This window comes from Aythya fuligula, chromosome Z, assembly GCF_009819795.1.
Source record: "Aythya fuligula isolate bAytFul2 chromosome Z, bAytFul2.pri, whole genome shotgun sequence".
NCBI classification, from domain to species: domain Eukaryota; kingdom Metazoa; phylum Chordata; class Aves; order Anseriformes; family Anatidae; genus Aythya; species Aythya fuligula.
In genome coordinates this window covers 84,054,952-84,073,093 of record NC_045593.1, presented here as the reverse complement: position 1 = coordinate 84,073,093, position 18,142 = coordinate 84,054,952, and the positions used below count along the sequence as shown (strand labels likewise).

General features: G+C 37.0%; 1 protein-coding gene across 1 annotated transcript in view; it reads left to right on the top strand.

Moving 5' to 3' along the window:
• Positions 1 to 14,918, top strand: part of TTC37 (tetratricopeptide repeat domain 37) — a 48,426-nt gene extending 33,508 nt beyond the window's left edge. The window contains exons 31-41 of the mRNA XM_032205926.1: positions 900 to 1,118; positions 1,979 to 2,051; positions 2,920 to 2,973; positions 3,085 to 3,196; positions 4,483 to 4,611; positions 5,241 to 5,362; positions 6,777 to 6,932; positions 9,651 to 9,803; positions 11,512 to 11,642; positions 12,823 to 12,946; positions 14,456 to 14,918. Of these exons, the coding sequence (XP_032061817.1) occupies positions 900 to 1,118; positions 1,979 to 2,051; positions 2,920 to 2,973; positions 3,085 to 3,196; positions 4,483 to 4,611; positions 5,241 to 5,362; positions 6,777 to 6,932; positions 9,651 to 9,803; positions 11,512 to 11,642; positions 12,823 to 12,946; positions 14,456 to 14,533 (1,351 nt within the window). The 3' untranslated portion in view covers positions 14,534 to 14,918. The remainder of the gene's footprint in view (positions 1 to 899; positions 1,119 to 1,978; positions 2,052 to 2,919; positions 2,974 to 3,084; positions 3,197 to 4,482; positions 4,612 to 5,240; positions 5,363 to 6,776; positions 6,933 to 9,650; positions 9,804 to 11,511; positions 11,643 to 12,822; positions 12,947 to 14,455) is intronic.
• The last annotated feature ends 3,224 nt before the right edge of the window (positions 14,919 to 18,142 follow it).

The following is an 18,142-nucleotide window of genomic DNA, read 5'->3' as shown; positions in this document are numbered from 1 at the left end:
AACTCCAAATTACTGTTGCTATGCCCTATTCTGGTCTTTTTTTTTTTTTGCCTCCTTTTATTTTGTATTGTCATTTATTGAATTGCTTTTGTTGTAAGAATAGCTTCAATTAGTACATCAGTTAACATATTTTATTTTGGTTGTTTGTAATGAGCTGTGTGTATTATGCAAAGTCAAAGTTCTGGGGATTAATTTGAGTTGAGAGTTCTCCACCTGTTCTATATAATTTGCAGAAAAAAAGTCATTCACTGTGGCTAGTAGGTCTCTAATAAAGCTGGGAGTACTGTTGAGATGAGGTTAAACTCTTTCTCGTAATGAACAGAATAGCATAACTCAGTACTGATACTAAAACTAATTCATGGTAGAAAGCATGCTTCAAGTACACTAAGTTGGAAGAAATCTTGATGTAAACAAGCTTTAATTTCTCAGAACAGCCAAATTGAAAGACCAGTTCTATGCAGCAGGCTCATTTCTGGCTTTTTCCTTCCTGGATTTCTGTTGCAAAGTTGGAAATAGGCACACTGCAACTCACTTATGACATGAGTTAGAAGTACAGGTGTCTTCAGGAAAAGTAAATAGGTTTCAGTGTTAGACATTCTTTTGCCATTCCTTTTATGGGTGCTACTAAAGGGTACCTAATGTGGTGGAGCCTTGCCAAGTAGTTATAACTAATAACTACTGAGTGTAGCACACTACCTGAAATGGCACACAACCACTTTCTGTATCTTGATGTCTCAAATTTACTGGTCTAGCTTGTTCCAGCATCTCTTAGTGTTAATTCAGCATATCATAGGTGATGCATGGGAGCAAGAGGACTCAAAAGCATCAAGTACTGTAACATTGATGGTAAGTTCAATTTCTGCTCCAAAATAATGTCTCCTCTCCCTCTGATTCAACAGCTCATTAAAGGAACCTAGTACAGAAAGTCTAAAGGCTTTGTGCACACTAGGACTGGTAAAGCAGGATGTTACACTTGCGACAGCAGCCTTAAAAGAATTACTGAAGCATGAGAAAGGAAAAGATGGGATTTATGAAAGGTGCCTTATTGCATCTGCTGTTTATGCATTACAAGGTAGAAACATGGCAGTCCAGAGAGAAGTCTCAAAAGCAATACATAGGTATGTATTTTGTTAATATTTAGATTGCCTTGTAAATGTGTTGCTTTATTGATGCTGATAAGTAAGCAAAACTTGTTTGCAACATTCTTCTCTTAAAAAAAAAAAAAAGTTTTTCAAACATGAAAGTGGCATGAAAGTGGCTCATTTAAGATTGTAGAATCAGCAGACAGAAGTTTGCTTTATTCTGTCTTACTTAAAGTATCAAGTGGCAAAAACTTCATGGCTTGTACGTGTTTGGTTTTTTTCTGTTTTTGTTTTGGTGGCTTCTTTGGTAGTCAAAGCAGTTCACTATGCTATAAAAGTATTCTTCATTTTGCTTACCAGATCTTTCAACTAAGAAGATCTTTAGGCCTTTTATTTAATATTTAACAGCAGCAGCTGAAGCAGTTCATTCCCTTAAATAGAAGTCTGAGTTTAAAAGTGTTTTAAGTAACCTAGGCATTACGGGAAGGGGAAATTTTAATTATTGCCTTTAAACAAGCCACACCTTAAACTCTTTCAAGGTGATTTCATAAGCTATGCTTCAAACAATGTTTTTCCCCAAAACTACAGTTAAAATTCCTTGTTCCTCAGACTAGAAGAACCAAACCTGTAGTCTTTGAGTTTGTCCATTTTCTTCCTGTGAATATCAATTTGCATATTATACACTTTTTTCTTTAGCCAGTACTATAATACAAGAGTTGTTTGTTTGTTTTAAATTACTAGACACATCTATTTACAACTGCACTTGTGCAACAACTGAACTTCTTTCTAAAAACAAAAGATCTGTTTGGTATTTACAGCAGCTGCCTACAAAGTCACAGAAGACTGGATTCATTTCTAAACCAGAAAATCTAATATGCTTGTTTTTGTTTTCCCAGTAACCCTGATAATCCCGCTCTTTGGTCTCTTTTGTCTCGACTAGTTCCACTGTATGCATTACAGAAGACAGAAGTAAGTGCATTGCTGTAATAAGTCTGTACTGTTTATAACCTGGGTGTACTATGTGTTGTTTCTTATCTGAAGAAAAAGCGTAAACACACCATGCTTCAGTACATGTGCATTCAGTAGTTAACATGAAAACTTTAAATATAAATACATTTTGAGCAGTGCACAGGTACGTGCTGAACAAATTACTTATCCAATTATTTGTGTCCTTAACGGCATGGTGAACCTTTATCTTCTTGAAATAGACTAAATCTACCAGAAGTATTTCATCAAGAAGATTGTACTAAATGTATGTAATTTATATAAAATGATTTTTTGTGTTTGTATACAATATACATTTTTTTAAAAGGTTTTATATATGTTGAATTTTGTTACTGTACTCAACTTTACTTATTTAATTACCCAGTATTTCTTTGTTGCTTTTGTACTTACTGGTAGCTCTTCTCCAAATAAACACTCATTCCCTTAATGTATGTCAAATATCTAAAAGACGTTTAGATGTGGAGCTTAGGGATTTGGTTTAGTGGGGACTGTTAGTGTTAGGTCAGAGGTTGGACTTGATGATCTTGAGGTCTCTTCCAACCTAGAAATTCTGTGATTCTGTGATTCTGTATATAGAAATAGCACCTGGAACAAATTCCTGTCTCTATGAAACTTTAATTTACAAACACAAGTTGTGGCTAAGTTCTGATCTTGAATATCTCTTCATAATTCTCTATGAAGAGATTTGTCTGTAGGAAAGGAAAATATTCCATTGTGCAAACTTTATATTTCTGATCAATACAGACAAAAAGATCTTGCCTCACAGATTTTATAATGTTTCTTAATCATATAACCTTGTTGTTTTTCTTTTTTTTTTCTTTTTATGTCGCAGGGTGGAGCCATGGCAGGAAACATTGCACATGCACTTGATTCAAGATATGGAAAGGTTCGTCTCCCCTAAAATGCAGACTTTATAATTCCATTAAACAATCCTAAAATGAACTCCATCTGATCGCTTACATGTAGTGTTAAGTCACTCTTATGTTGTATTTCGTAGGAAGCCCTACTAAATGTTGCAGTGAATCAGTTGGCAGCAGGATATCACATGTTAAAAGATCAGAACGAAAATCCTCTGAAGAATATTCAGAAGGCAATCCACCTCTGTCCAGGTGACTGTGTTCTCAAATATGCTAGTGATTAGATTTTTACTAATCAAACACAAAATTGTTGTGCTAACAAAGTATTTGCTTTCCTTGGGTCATTCTGTTATTTTGTTTTGCCTGTCTGTGTTTTGGGGAGAACACCTTGAATGGAAATTTTAACTGTCATTGTAAGTTTATGCTTGGTGAATTCAACCAGATGGGGAAAAAATCCCTGAGTTTCATGGCCTGTTCTGAAAACATGAGCAATTTGTTACTTCCTCAGCAGGAGAAGAGATAAGTATTATTTTGTATGTAAGAAAAAAGTAAAACACTTGTTCCCTCAGGATCAGTATGCCACACCAAGCAGAGGAGACTTACTCATCTATCTTGGGAATTAGAATTGGAAATTTTCTATTACAGTATGCTGGTTATAAACTGTAGGCAGCTGTTCACCTATTTCTAAATGGTGATCTTCATTAAATGTATAAAGTGTAAATCTGGTAGGGTTTTTAAGGACTTTAAAAAGTAAGTGTTGAAGATGAAGTACTAACACATAGTTTGTTCTGCATTATTATTGCTTGGATGCATCAAGTCAGTGGGGCTGAAAGTGAAAAAAAAAATTACTTTCCCCCAGATATACACAAGACTGACTGCTATTCATAAGCAGTATAGTTTGCATTCTACTTTATTAGACTGTCAAGCTGTCTTTTATTTTCTTGACAAAGAAAAACCTATCTTTGGACTGAAAATTTTCATAGCTGCAATTTTTATTTGTGCTCTGTCTGATTCAGGACAGAGACCAGACTCTTACAGTTATATGTGTTCTTGACTGGGCTAATTCAAGCTAATTCTGAGCTTGTTTTAACTGACAGTAGAAGTAGGCATCTATCTGTAATCACCATAACTTGCATGCTGGTGGTTGAACTAGAATGAGTCCGTATGAATGGAAGCTGCGGATGGCATCGTGAGATTTTTTCTGTCTCTCTTATGTGGCACTAAACGATAGTCAAGGTTAGTGTGTGTCACTGGAATTAAACACACTAGTGTCCATATGAAAAATACATTTGTTGGCTTTAGAAATGGCATTTTTGCCTTAAAATTTGAAAAAGCTTACTTGTTAGATGCGAATACTTGTCTGCTGCCTTGGGCTAAGCTGATGTGTGTCTGATTGGATTACTTGCCTTGTTCTCATTACCTTTATTTACTATATGTGGTTCCATTGATGGCTATGTTTTTATGCTTAATCATTCTAAATGAACTACCGAACTATTTAGAATGGGCACGAGTTGCCTTTAACCATTGTTTTCTCCTAGATAACCCCGCTGCATGGGCAGTGCTAATGGCAGCCTGTCACACTGAGAACACTGTTGTCTGTCTAAACAACACTCAGCCAAAGCGAACAGGTCTAGAGATGACACTGGTATCTACAATTTCAGCCAAAAGTAAGATACAAAACTTTTTATTAAATAAATAAATAAATAAATAAATAAATATAATCGAAGTGTTCTAACCTTGCAATGCTATCCTGAATTTCAGAAGTTTGCATATACGATATGAATTGCTTAGTAGTAATTTGAGTTGCAGCTGTATTTTTTCCTATAAAAATACTAAATCCTAATGTAGTGCTAGTGTTAATTAATTAATTGTAGCTTGCGTTTTCATCCAGAGCCTCAAATTTTATTTTATTTTTTTAAATAGTACTTCTGAACTCTGAGATGAGCAAAGGGACACTGTTCACAAGAAGAGGCTGAAGTATTCAGTGAGCTCTGTAACTTTTCCAGCAGAATGATAACCTCAATTAATAGGCCTGCCTTGCTTAATATCCATAGTGTTTTGAAAACTGGAATTAAATCAATTATTTTCAAACCTTTAACTCAAAGGGTGGATTTGTTGTTCTATCCTGTCGTTTTCAATCTTATCATCTCTTAATACTCCCACGAATGAAGGAAGCGATGTCAGTCCAATACTCCTAGAAATTCTCCCATACTAGGTCATTCTCCCTTACATGTGACGTGGTAGGGCACTACAGAGTGTACAGTAACTCAGTTTAGTGTTTTATGTGCTTTTGCAGCTGGAGAAAGTAACCTTCCACGTAATTATATCCAGACTCTTGAAGATTGGTCTCTATGTCAAGCTATCACCAGTTTAGAGGAGACTGGTAAAATCTCAGAAGCTGAAGCACTTTGTAACAAGGTACGACAGCAGCATACTGTCAGAATGTGAAAAGAGTTGTATAGAAATCATTGCATGATGAATGTATTGGGCGATGAAACTTGTTCTGCCCTTAAATATTAACTTAGAGTTAAGCAAAGCATTAGAGAAATAAAAGACAAGAAATCCACTCAGGAGACTTTCAGGGGACTTAACTGTCTTCTGATCCGTGGTTAAGTTACATTGGTAGTCAATTTCAAATCCACAAGTGGATGCTGCAAGTTTAATTATTAAAAGGAAAAATCTTGAGGCAACACAACTGGAGAAGGGGACTGTTGTATTAACAGCCTTCAAGTGTGTATATAAGAAGTTTGCAAAAGATTAACAAAATAGTAATTGGACTCAGCAGCAGACGTGCTTGACTTTCACTTAGGAAAGTGGCTAATCCTTTGCAGATGTCTTCCTTGCTTATAGCACTTCTATACTGGTGGGAAAGGGAATTAGTTCCTAAAAATGAGATTCAGTGAACATGCTGATATTTTTAAGAGACAGGAAAGTATTTTCCCCTAAAAGTGCTTGGGGTGGTGGTGTTTTCCTCTTCTGCATATCATGTCCACGGACCTTGGTAATATTAAAAAAGGATTGGATATTGCTAAAAATACAACATGGTATCTGGGGAAGGAGTAGGAAGAGATTATGGTGATTTTTGCTTTTTTTTTTTTAGTTAAATAATTTAGGAAAAAGAGAGTCAGTGCCTGCAGTTTCTGTAGAAACCAAAGACTCTCTGGTATCGTTAGCTCTCACTGAGCATTTTGGATCTTAGGATTTCCAGAAGGTGATATAACTGGGAATGACAAGTCAGGCACTGCACTCTGAATTTGAGACAGGCAACTTAATTCCACACTTGCTGTTGGGTAGAAAAATTGAAGCAAATACTAACAGCTTTTATTTTGTTTCATAAAGTCTCTGCAATCTGGGTGTTCTTCTAAGATCCAGCTTGTTAAGGCAGGAAATGTTTAGTAAAGTGCTCCCGTTCCAATGAGAATAAAGAACCCTATCTGAGAGAATCTAAACTAAACAAAAAATTGAACATTCTTGAGGTCACTTCAGTCGTGGGATAGACTTTTTCCCCCATCAGCCCAAAACTTCTAGTGATTGTCAAGCCAAACTGGAGATAGAGGTCTGCCACTTATCTATCTTTCAGAAACCTCTAATGGTAAGACAGATGCAAAATGTAGGAATGATTTCAAATGTATTTTAAGGGTAAAAGGAAAAAAAGTTTCTATTCCCATGTGTCAATTCCTGGAACACTTCTTTCTGCAGAGTAGGGGAAAATGCCATGTTGCAAGGATCTTGAGAATGTTTTCAATGCTCTTATTTGTAAAGGCTCAAATGGCAAAAAAGAAAGTATCTTCTGATATTTTTAAATGATCGTTCTGATTCCATCTGGTTTTAGGGTTTAAAGAGCTGTCCTGAGCACCCGGCTCTGTTTTTGCTTTTGAGACAAGTTCAGTGTAAGCAGCTGTTGCAGTCTCACAAAGAGCTTCCAGATACCATCCTGGAGGAGCTTCACAAAACAGTCATGACCAGTTCTTCAGTTGCAGCCTGGCAAGTAAGTGTGGATTGGCTCCCTGATTTTGTTATGCTGCTTGTTACAGTGAGCTCTGAGAGTATCCATGTTAAGTGGGTGAGAGTTTGTTTCACTGCTTTTTGTTGTCCTCTGACAGTAAGTAACACAGAAAATAGCTAGTATTCAATTCTTTATAAAGCTGTATCTTTGTTGATTTTCTTTAATAGTTGAAATAATGACAAGTGTTAGAAAGAGCAAGCAGACATGGGGGCAGAAATAAAAACCTAGAGATTAAACACCTGACACTTGTGTCTTTGGGGTCGTATGACTTAGCACTGTGAGAAAACAGTAAAATATTTCATAGCCTATAAGAGTAGATGTAGGTAAATTGTTTGCACTTACTTATTCTCTCTTGAGTTCCATAATTTTCTGACATCAAGTGTCACCGTACTTTCAAGTCAGTTGAGACTGGGAGGAATAGAAATCACTCATAGGAACAGTGTTTGCTCACTTCCTTTCGTGCAATTGCAGTAGGTCATTTTTAGTTAATATGAAGGTGCTATAACTGAGTTCATACGCTGCTTCTATGAGACAATCTGAGGAGACTATGAAACATGCCAAAATGTCTTTCGGGCAATGCAGCATATTTGTGTGTGTGTATATATATATATATATGTATGTATGTGTATATATATTTTTATTTTTTTTTCCTGTTGCTGTTGGTTACAGTTACTCTCTTCCTTCACTGATATTAGGAGCATGTTTCCATGAACTTTCAGAGGTTTTCACATAGGTGCAGGAAATACAGTGTTCCCTCTGCCTGTTGAACAGGCAAAAGCTTCTTACTGGAAAGTTTCACTAAAGGTGATTTCAGTCCTAGAAGATGAGGCCAAGGCTGCTATAGAGATCACTATGTCCCTTGTTACAAGGCTGCAGGTCATCTTCCCTTCTGGAACATCAGAGTAGCATTTGTGGAAAGGTGCTTTTTTGATATGTTTTCCTTAATCTTGTAAGACTTTGTCTTCCTGAACTGCAGAACTCATTCAGATGGGATTTGTAAAATACTTGGGTATGTAAGACATGATTATGTTGTCTAGTATTTTAGTAATAATTTTGAAAATGGAGTTCTTGAGGCATCTCTTGCATAGCCAAGTGTTGTCTTGCTTATAAGCAGGGAAGTGAAGGAAGTGAACTAAATATATATGTGGTTTTTGTTTTGTTTTAATCCAGGTCATAGAATACATAAAATACATCTGGATAAGATCTTTCCAGTCTTCAATTAAAGAAAATATTTCTCAGGGCTAGGACAGAGTTCTCAAGAAGCTTGCCTGACTGCTAAAGCTGCTCCTAGTGAATAGTTCTGTGCTTTCATGTATTCTGGCTCTAGACTTCCTAAGAGTTTGGTAAATGTTTTGTCGTACTCACAAGTATACATCACAGTGTCCTACAGTTTTACTAAATTAGAGTGGCCATTAGCTTAGATTTTTGCTTAAGTTTTTTGGTGTATGTCTAAATGATTTTTCTGGGATTTAGGAGGGGTATTGTGCTACTGTTCTGACGGCTGTTCTTCTTGTGCTGTGGCTTACCAACGAGACAGTGAAAAATTAGTCTTGCAGGTCTGCCATGGTGCACTTGCATGAGTGTTCTCTTCTCCTTCGCATCTTGTGCTCTAGGTATCTTCAGCTGCAAAGCAGTGAGCCCAAGTAGAGGTTTTAGGGGGAGGGTGGAACACCTGAATTACTTAACAGAGCAGTCCTGCAGCTTGATGGCAAAGGTTCATAATCTCACTAGTGCTAATAAAGAACATACTAGAAAATCTGTTTTGATAAATGACTTCTGTGCATCAGAAAGGGTTATGAATTTTGACCCTTTTTATACTAGGCAGTCATTAGCTAGCAAAAGTCCTTTTCATAAAAGCAGGATAATTCTCTTTTCAGAAAAGAAGTTGCTTTGGTTGCTTGGTTATCCAGGAAATAATACTTCTAAATGTGCCTTATGCATTTTGATATATATCATGCATATGTCAGGGATTTGCAAACTTGTGGCTGTCTCTCCTTGGAAAAATGTGACATGGTTACAAAATTAACAAGGGAGAAGTTAGAATCTTTTTCCTTCTCTTTGTGAGTGAATCCAGAGCTGGTGAAGCAGGTCACAGGAGCTTGAAACTCTGCACACAGGTCCTATTTTCTACTTTCTTTTTCCTGTGTAGTGCCTCCAGGATGACTGTGGTAGGCAAAGAAGCTTTGTAGTGTAAGTTATACACCCATTATCTGAGCTCAGTCTCACGGTGTAGTATCTTTCATGTTCCTGAAATTACTCAATTGTGCTGGAATCTCTGTTAACCTCTACAGAATTTTTAGAAACAAGTGAGGCACAACACAATTCTCTTTTTCTCTTTTAGCCTTTCTAGACTTTCACAAAGCCAGTCATGTTGTTTGTTCATCTGTGAGCAAACTCCAGATGAAGACAGCTATCAGATAGTTGGACATACATGTAGATGTCTGGCATAAGTTACTATAGTGAGATGTACTGCTGGCTCTGCCATCAGGAAACTACATTTTCCTGCAGGATAGTGTGCAGTGGAATGAGGGTGGGGTGAGTGGCAGTGTTTTAGCTAATGCTATACTGTGGCACTCTTTTTTTCCTTTTCTTTTTTTTTTTTTTTAAATAAAATAACACTAAATTGTATAAATTGTATTGCCTAATGGGATGCATGTTTTGTTGGCTCCATACATGATTTTTTTGTCTGTTTATTTTCAGTGGCTGGCAAAAGTATATCAGTCCCAAGGAATGATGGTTGGAGCAGAGATGTGTTACAGAAAGAGTCTGAAGTTGGCGTCACAGCAGGGCAGCTGGAGTGGGAAGTTATCCAGTCTGCTCAGGCTGGCTATGCTAGCACTGGAAATCTGCATGGTAGGATAATCAAAATTATATAACTGCATGATGTAACAGGAGTTGATGTAATGTAGGGCTTCTGCAGTCTTTAAATGAAACTCCTGTTTAAATGACTTAGCATTTTATGAGTGACAACTTGACTAGAGAATAAAATAAAACTTCAAGGGGCAGTGGGCTGTTTATAGAATATTCCTTTGTAAGACAGGTTGCTGTGAAATAATCAAGTAGAATCACTTGGTACGTAACAGGCTAACTTGTTCAATAAAGTTTAGTTCTCTAGCAGATTCAGTTCTATCATCAAAAATGCCATACCCTTCAAATCTCTGTCCTTATGCTCAGATAACTAGCTTTAATAAATGCTTTTCCTGTACTGGTGCCTGGAGGCTTCAGTCAGATTTTAAGTAACTGTATGCTCTATGGTCATTTCTAGATATGGTGCCTTGCCTTGAAGTATAAAGACAATCTAAGGGAAGTGTACCTTGTGATATAAAGAAAATTGTTCTACTTACTCCCTGCACCGAGGGGCCAGGTGAACATAACTCAGTTCCTTGGAGAGTGTCCATTCTCTTTAGGCATTGTCACTCTAGAAACTTGCAGTGCACTGTCAGATTTCTTTCAAACTGATATAACAGGTAGATACTGTTGTGATTTTGGCTAACGCTTTCTGATGTATTTTAACAGATAATCAAGCTAACAGCCTTATCCAAAATCAGGCAAAGGTACCCCATAGCACCCTGAGTGCTTATTTAAGAAAAGGCAGGCAGCTTTACCGAGGATAAACCTGCAAAGCTGTTGCTTCTGGTGGGAAAAGAGAATCCCCATCACAGTAGACTAATTCCTTTCTCACAAGCCATCTGCTTCAAAAGCAGAATTTGTCAAGAGGCAGAATTTTTTCTTACCATGATTTTTCTGCCCTTTTTCTAGTATACTGTTTCCCATTTCTTAAGTCTCCTAAATGTCTGCATAGGTCACAAGGTACTCTTTAATTGAATTAACACTACCTCTTTAGATACTGGCCTAAATTGCATGATACTATATGAGTTCATTTTAAAATATAATTAGAGTGAAACTCATCATCTCATCTCTACGTTTGCATGAGCAGAGCAGTTGATGCATGGATTCCTATTAGGCCTCTCTAATCAGTACTGGCATAATGAAATGTACAAGAGCCTGGTCAAAACCTAGGCACCCCTTCAAGCACAGTAGTATGAATTCTATCTGGACAATAGTAAGGTTTCCTTAAGCCAAAAGATACAGTAACTTTCTCAATAGTTGCTTTATTAGGTAATTCACATCTTGGAGCTGGTTTTTACTTCTAGTAAAATGTTATATTCTCCAGTCTTTTCTGGGAATGAATTCTATATTCTAACATCGTTTTTTTAATGGGATGAAGGTTAACAAGATGAAGAGCAAACAAAGGGTTTGTGATTGAAACAGTCATTACTAACACATGTGTATAAAAACAACAACAAAAAAAGCACACAGAAAAACAACAAAAAGATTCTTCATATAAATAAGCAAGTGGAATGTAGACTTGCCCAAGACAACTTAATTTGACTTTTCCAGGCTCTTCTAATCAGTGTTTTTATGAAGTTTCCTACTAACTTGCCAAACATTCTGTGTAACTCAGAACAGTTTGAATTAAACCTTCTCTGTAGAGAGCTGCAAACAAACACTGACTTACATTTCATGCTACAATGAAGCCCTTTTCTTTTTTAAATCACAGGCTAATGTCCCAGATGAGCACTGGCCATCCTTGGTTCAGGAGGCAACAACTGAAGCTTTGAAACTCTCATCCTGCCCCTTGGCATCTCTCCTGCAAGCACTACTACAGTATAATCGCAAAATGGGAGCAAGGTATTTGTGATCTATTAAGCTTAAATGGAATACATTGTCTAGAAGTATAAGTGGTCATTATGCCTAGATCTAACTCCAAGACCTAAAAGAAAATTGAAAATGGGAATTAATTCTTGAAGTGACTTTAAAAGGGAGGGGGGAGTGGAGGAGGTTAGTACTGTGGGGAACTGAAAGCAGCAGAATCTTCCTTCTCTTCTCAAAAAAACTGTAGATGACCTTCACGCAAAGAGAAAAACAGCTTTATGAGCCTGGCTATTAAGTCAAGGTTTTTCTCACAGATATTTTAGGTAAGCTGTGGAAAACTGGAAAATTCTAGATGTTTTTTATAGATAATTTTAATGAACTAGATTCTCCAGGTTCTGAGATGGCTTACTTTCTCTGTGAGCTTTTAGGAAGGCGACAGTTTAATGTGATTATGATAGTTGTTGTTTATAATAAAATTGGACTGGAAACTTGTGTAGTCAATTAAAATCCATTTTATTTTAATTTCAAATATTCACTTAGTTAACAATTGTTTAGATCCTGTGATATATCAATCAGGCAAAATGTTTCAAAATCCTGTAACAAGAAATTCGTCTTAACTACAAATAACAAAACAGAAACAGATGTAACCTCTCAACAGCCTGTTAAATCACAACATAATAGAAAATCATGTTTGATATAAAGGACAGAATTCTCAAAACAAAAGCCAAATCTGATTGTGTACCACTAAGCGAATGCTGTATCCTTAAACTTAATTGCAAGTTTTTGCCACATTTCTAATAATGTGATGAATTTAGAAAACGTCTTTGTTAGCTACTAGCTGGCAGTTTTAGAAAGTAGTATCAGCCAAATAAGGTTTAGAACTCTTTGTGGTACTCTATTAAAAAAAAAAATCCCTCTCTTCTGCAATTTCACATCTTGCCCCTGTGTTTTACAGGAACTGTAGTATGTTTTGTAATTGCCTAGATTATATATTTATGTATAATATTAAATTTCTTTGGGATTATTAAGACTCATCATAATAACTGCTTCTCACGGGAGCATCTGTCTTCCAGAAGATTTATTTTTGTAGCTCTTTAACAAGAGAGCGTCTGCTGTTTCTGGTTATTGTTGCTTACCGTCAGATATTGGTGTGTTACATGCAATCTAGTCAGTTAAATTTTACAGCTGATTTGAATTGTTTTGGTTATGCTTCCAGGGAGACTCGTCGGATGTTGGAAAGAGTGGTCTACCAACCAGGGAATCCAGAATCCATAGTGTCAGTGGCACGCTGGTACCTCCTGCAGCATCTGTATGCCAAAGATGATTACGAATTAATAGATGTAAGACAGTCCACTTCATATAGAAATTCAATCAATTTCCATTGAGTATTGTGCTTTTAACTTGTAAGTGGGGTAGAGAGAAGCTAAGGAAGTGGTGGCTCTTCTGTGCTACAGGTTGCGGTGTTTAGGAATTCCATGCTGACAAAACACAGCTCAATTTGTATTCAGTTTGCTTGAAAAGCCTTCTCTCCCTCCCTGCAACACTAATGAAAATCAAATAGTAAAATCTCGCTCTAATCCAAATTAGAAAGTTCTGCTACTGACTCCTCAGTAGATATGAGGACCATTTTAACAGAATTGTACCTGAATGTGATAATGCAGTCAGGAATGCTAATTTCCTCAAGCCTGTCTGGAACAGTGTGGTATGCCTTAACCCAAAAGATATGAGCAGTAGCAGGCTATGCTTTCTGTACTTACAATTTTTATTATATCTGTGATAGTACCTTTTTTTTTTCTCATAGTAAATGGTACATTATTTTTTATTCAGAGTGCTCTGCAAATTGATTTGGTCAATTTCAGAAATCCACACTGATGTAAAAGGAGGTGGTTAAATTTGGCTTGTAATTGGAATCACTTTGCTTACTCAAGCTTGGAACATTCTCTTAGTAATCTGAACACTGTGCTGATGGGCTCTTTTGTTCTGGATAACAGTGAAATGTTGAATCATTAACAAGATCAAACATTAAGTAGGCTTGGCATTGGTAAAAATCCATACACAGACACAGAGCTTCATTTAAGAAGAAAACAAATTAAATCGTGAGTTGGGATGATCCTGATATGATCTCCTTATACTTGCTTCTGCAAAGTCATCTGTACTCTCTACCAGTGAGTACAACACGAATAATGACTAAAGTTAATATTTACTTGATTCTACTTAATGTTTATCATTTTAAATATGTATAATGTAATTAGATTACAAGAGAAGTGCCAGAAGCTTATAAAGATCAGTGAACATTAGGCTGTCAGGGGAGATGTTTTAACTAGTAGAAAAGTTTGCAAATATGACATGTGGAAAGTAAACGGTGAAAGGTTAAATTTAAGTGGGGGAGGCAAAGGGAAACCTTGGCAGTTTTGTTTAAGTAGGTGCACAGAAAGCTTCTTTTTGACAAATTTAGATTTATACAAATGCTCTAGCAGGGAACAAGTGTGCATTGGCAGAGAGATGGGTCTCAACCAGCTCTGCTTGTTTCATTGCCAGCAGGGAACTTACTTACCAAACTCACTTTCAGCCTCAAGTAACAAATGATGCTACTGTAGTGCATTGCAAGTCACTACATGTTTAACGGGTGACTAGAGAGTGGTTTGGTTTTTTTTGTTTGTTTTTAAGTGAATAATGTTTTAAGCAAGCTCATGTGTAATGTTCATGTTTCCTATCTGGACTTAAGGGTTACTTAAATCTCTCAGGGAAGCTAGGTAGCAGAAAGTAAAATGCATTTGAGATTTCCAGTAAAATATACCAACACTAAACTTAGAAAATTCTTAATTTTTCATTGTTTGATTTCCTTGTAGGCACTTGTAGAAAATGCCAAAGCTAATGGAGATGTTAGAGCTCTGGAACTAAACACGAAATTGTCATCAAGTGCCTAGTATGTACTATCTGAAGTGGAAAATCTCTTCAAGCAACTTATTCAGGCCATCCTTCAGGAGTATATGCGGTTTGGACTTTTTTATTTGTTTGCATCCAGTTTAACTTGTTGCCCTAGCTGCAGCTTTATCCTTAGTTTCACTTTTTCTTGAACTCAAGGGTTTTTTTTGTTTGTTTTTTGACATGGGTCGCACCATAAAATCACAGATTCACAGAATTGTAGGGCTTGGAAGGGACCTTGAAAGATCATGGGTCCAAACCCCCCACCAAAGCAGGTTTTCCAGAGCAGGCTGCCCAGGTAGGTGTTCAGATGGACCTTGAATATCTCTAGAGGAGGAGATTCCACAGCCTCCCTGGGCAGCCTGTCCCAGTGCTTCGTCACCCTTACCATGAAGAAGTTCTTACACATGTTGGTGCGGAACTGCCTGTTCTCCATTTTGTGGCCATTGCCCCTTGTCCTATCCCTGCAAATCACTGAAAAGAGTTTGGCCGAATGTTAAAAACACATTTGGCTTGAAGGGAAAACCCTGAATTTTGTTTTTGTTTCCTTCCTCACTAATATGTCAGTACTGCTTGCAATGGGGTCTACTTGTCTTCTATTTACCCCTTGGCTACACACAAAGAAGTACAATATTAACTGCATTGGCAATGATGCAAGGTTGAAAAAGTTTCTACTTTTTCTTTTTTCGTGGAACGGAGTCTTACTAGCTAATTAGCAGCAAACTTTTGTGAGGGAAGAAGTATTATAAAACATACGCAAATTTAAAATGCCTCTATTCCTTCAATATATTTTGTTTTGATGTTGAGACCCAAATCCACTTGGAATTTCATATGTGGCGTCAGTTTATATGCTTTTTTTTTTAATTTTTTTTGTTAGCTAACCTTAATTGCAGCAGTGTATCCTTGACTGCAGGCTTCAGTAAATGTTCTCATCAAGAAAAGCTTGTGATCATCAGGGACAGGGTCATATTTATAACTGTGCATAACAGGCTCTATTTATGTCTTGTTAATTCTGCTGCTGACTGCTTAATGGGATGAATCATGACAGTGGTTCTTAATACGTGATGTTATTTTGCCTTGATGTACATGAAAATAAAAAAAAAAATAAAGCAGTGATTCTAATCTGTTAGTGTTACCATTAGCAATTTTCAAGCTGTTGACAAGAGAGTCATGATAGCTGTCCATTCCTAGTTTATCATTTCTGTATGACGCTATGTCTAGAAAAGTCTTAGAATGGTGAATATCCCGTATGAGAGGAGAGCAGACACTTCCAAGGCATGTGATGTGCTGCTGAAATAGTGGGATTGGATTGAATTCACAGCTGCTTTCAGGACCACTCGCATCTGGCTTAAAGAAAGCAGGATGCTGAGCTGGGGTGAGAGATAACTGAGGCTCCCACCCAGAACATCTTGGCATCCAGTCACGCACAGTGATGCATGGAAAGCAGGCGGGAGCCACAGGCTGTCATCAGGAGCCACTGTCATTTTTAAGCCAGAAATCTAAGCTCAGTAGGCTGGATTTTCTACTTTGTGGAGGTGAGCTCTCTGAATGGCAAGAATCCCTGCTCGTCTCCCACACTTTCGTTCTCCCACCCATCTCAATGCAAAATACCTTACTCTAAAAAGATTTTTTTGATAAATTTAGATTGTGGTTGCCTTCACAGCCTGCTCACATAGTCTAGAATTATCATTAACTGCAAATATTAAAAGGGAATGTTGGAAAAGCCAGACTCGTGACTCTCAAAACTAGCTGTAACTTTTTTTAGCTCTCTGCTATTAATAGCCTTGAGGGGTTCTTACAGCTTGTAGTTCATATCCTTGTATATGGTTTTGGTATTTATGCCTCCTACTGTAGTGGTGGGAGAGCCATCGTATCCAGCCTGATGACAGTGCAGTAAGTGGCTGCCTTCCCTTGTTTTTACTGTGTTAGACAGAAATGCTTCCACTTGAGCCTATGCTAAGCACCAATTCTAACACCTAGGAGAACAAAAGACAGCAGGCCAGAGAATCTGCCTTAAGTAACCATCAACTGAATAATCTGTGTATTTAAATTAAAAATAAAATAAAAAGTCAGTGTTTTTTTTCTTCAGAAGGCCATGAAGTCAATGACTTTTGCAGTGATCAATGATGAACTCTTTGAACAAGAAAATGAAACAGGCCAAAAGCATATTACATGCCCTGTAGGGAAAAAAAAAAAAACACAACACATATCTCCACCACCTACTCAATGAAAAGCATTCAGGGAACTTGAGTTTAAAATTAAGCTTCTGTAAAACGAAACAATGTGAGGTAAAAATCTTGCTCTCCTCAATAACGTGCAGCCTCTACAAAGTCAGTACTCACAGAAAGCGTGCTCTACCACTGAAAAAATGGGTGAATTCACAGGGGTTGAGACAGCCCCTATTTGTTACCATTGTAGAGCTCAGCTTTAAAATTCAAAGTACTATACAAAGGCACATAAGCATTGTTGAAGAACTGAGAGCTGGTTATGAATTTCACTGACTGGAATGACATACATTTGGCTGCTACTAATGTAAAGGAACAAAAAAACATACCCAAATTATACTTAGTTTTATTGTGTTGTCTTATGCTGAAGGCAGAATGGAATGAGATCTACTGAATCTCAAGGGAGAACTTCTGATTACTTCAGTTATGAAGAATTTTTTATGCTTACACTTCTTTTTACATAAACGTGAGGAAACAGGCTTGCTTCTGAGAGTTTTTATTTACTTGGGTCTCTCATTTGTTTAATTCTCTGTATTTCTTTTGCTAGTTTGGATTTCTTTTCAACTCTTGAGGTTTCTCTCAAAATGGTATCATGAAGTACAGTGGATTATTACATTAATTTAAAGTAGTCTTGCCTAACCTGAGAGTTTAACAAAGCCACAGATGCTTACTTCTGTCTTTCAGATAGTTTTGTGTGAGAGGCAAGTTTTGCTCTGATGAGCATCTTTCATATCTGAGAACACTTAATCATTTTAATATGTAAACATAAAACTGGAGAACTGTTTTAAAGATGCGCAAATACAACTTTAACAACTTTACAATGAGAAGTTGCATCCACAGTCTTGCAGTCCAGTTGAATGTGGTCATGGATGCCTAGAACTTAGCTATCCTTTTCTCCCAAATAATTTGCTATCTGTTGAATTGACAGCTGACAGTTAAGTAACTTTTTACTGTTCTCAGGGATCGTTCTGAGTTTGGTCACAGTAAGCTGTAATAAATACTGGGACAATTCCTTTACATCACTCAAACAATAGCAATGCTCTGAATATATATTCCTCTATGAACTTAATTTATAATTGCACCCCTGAGCCCTTCTAGTAGAATCACACAAATCAGTATTTAGGTAAAGCAACATTTGGTTTTTGCATATTCCCACATGAAGGAATAGGTAATTAGGAAACATGTAGTAATAGTTCTGTCCTTTCCTCTGTTCCAGGGTTAGACTCTGAAGGTTGTCTTTTTTATTATTTTTTTTCCTGGGTGATTTTTGACACCACTTGCTTTCAGAAACACATTCATCAGTAACCTTGCATTGCCTCCTTTTGCTGCTGCTCAGCAGCCAAGGTACAGAGTGTGGAGGCAATACACAAAGCCATACCAACTACC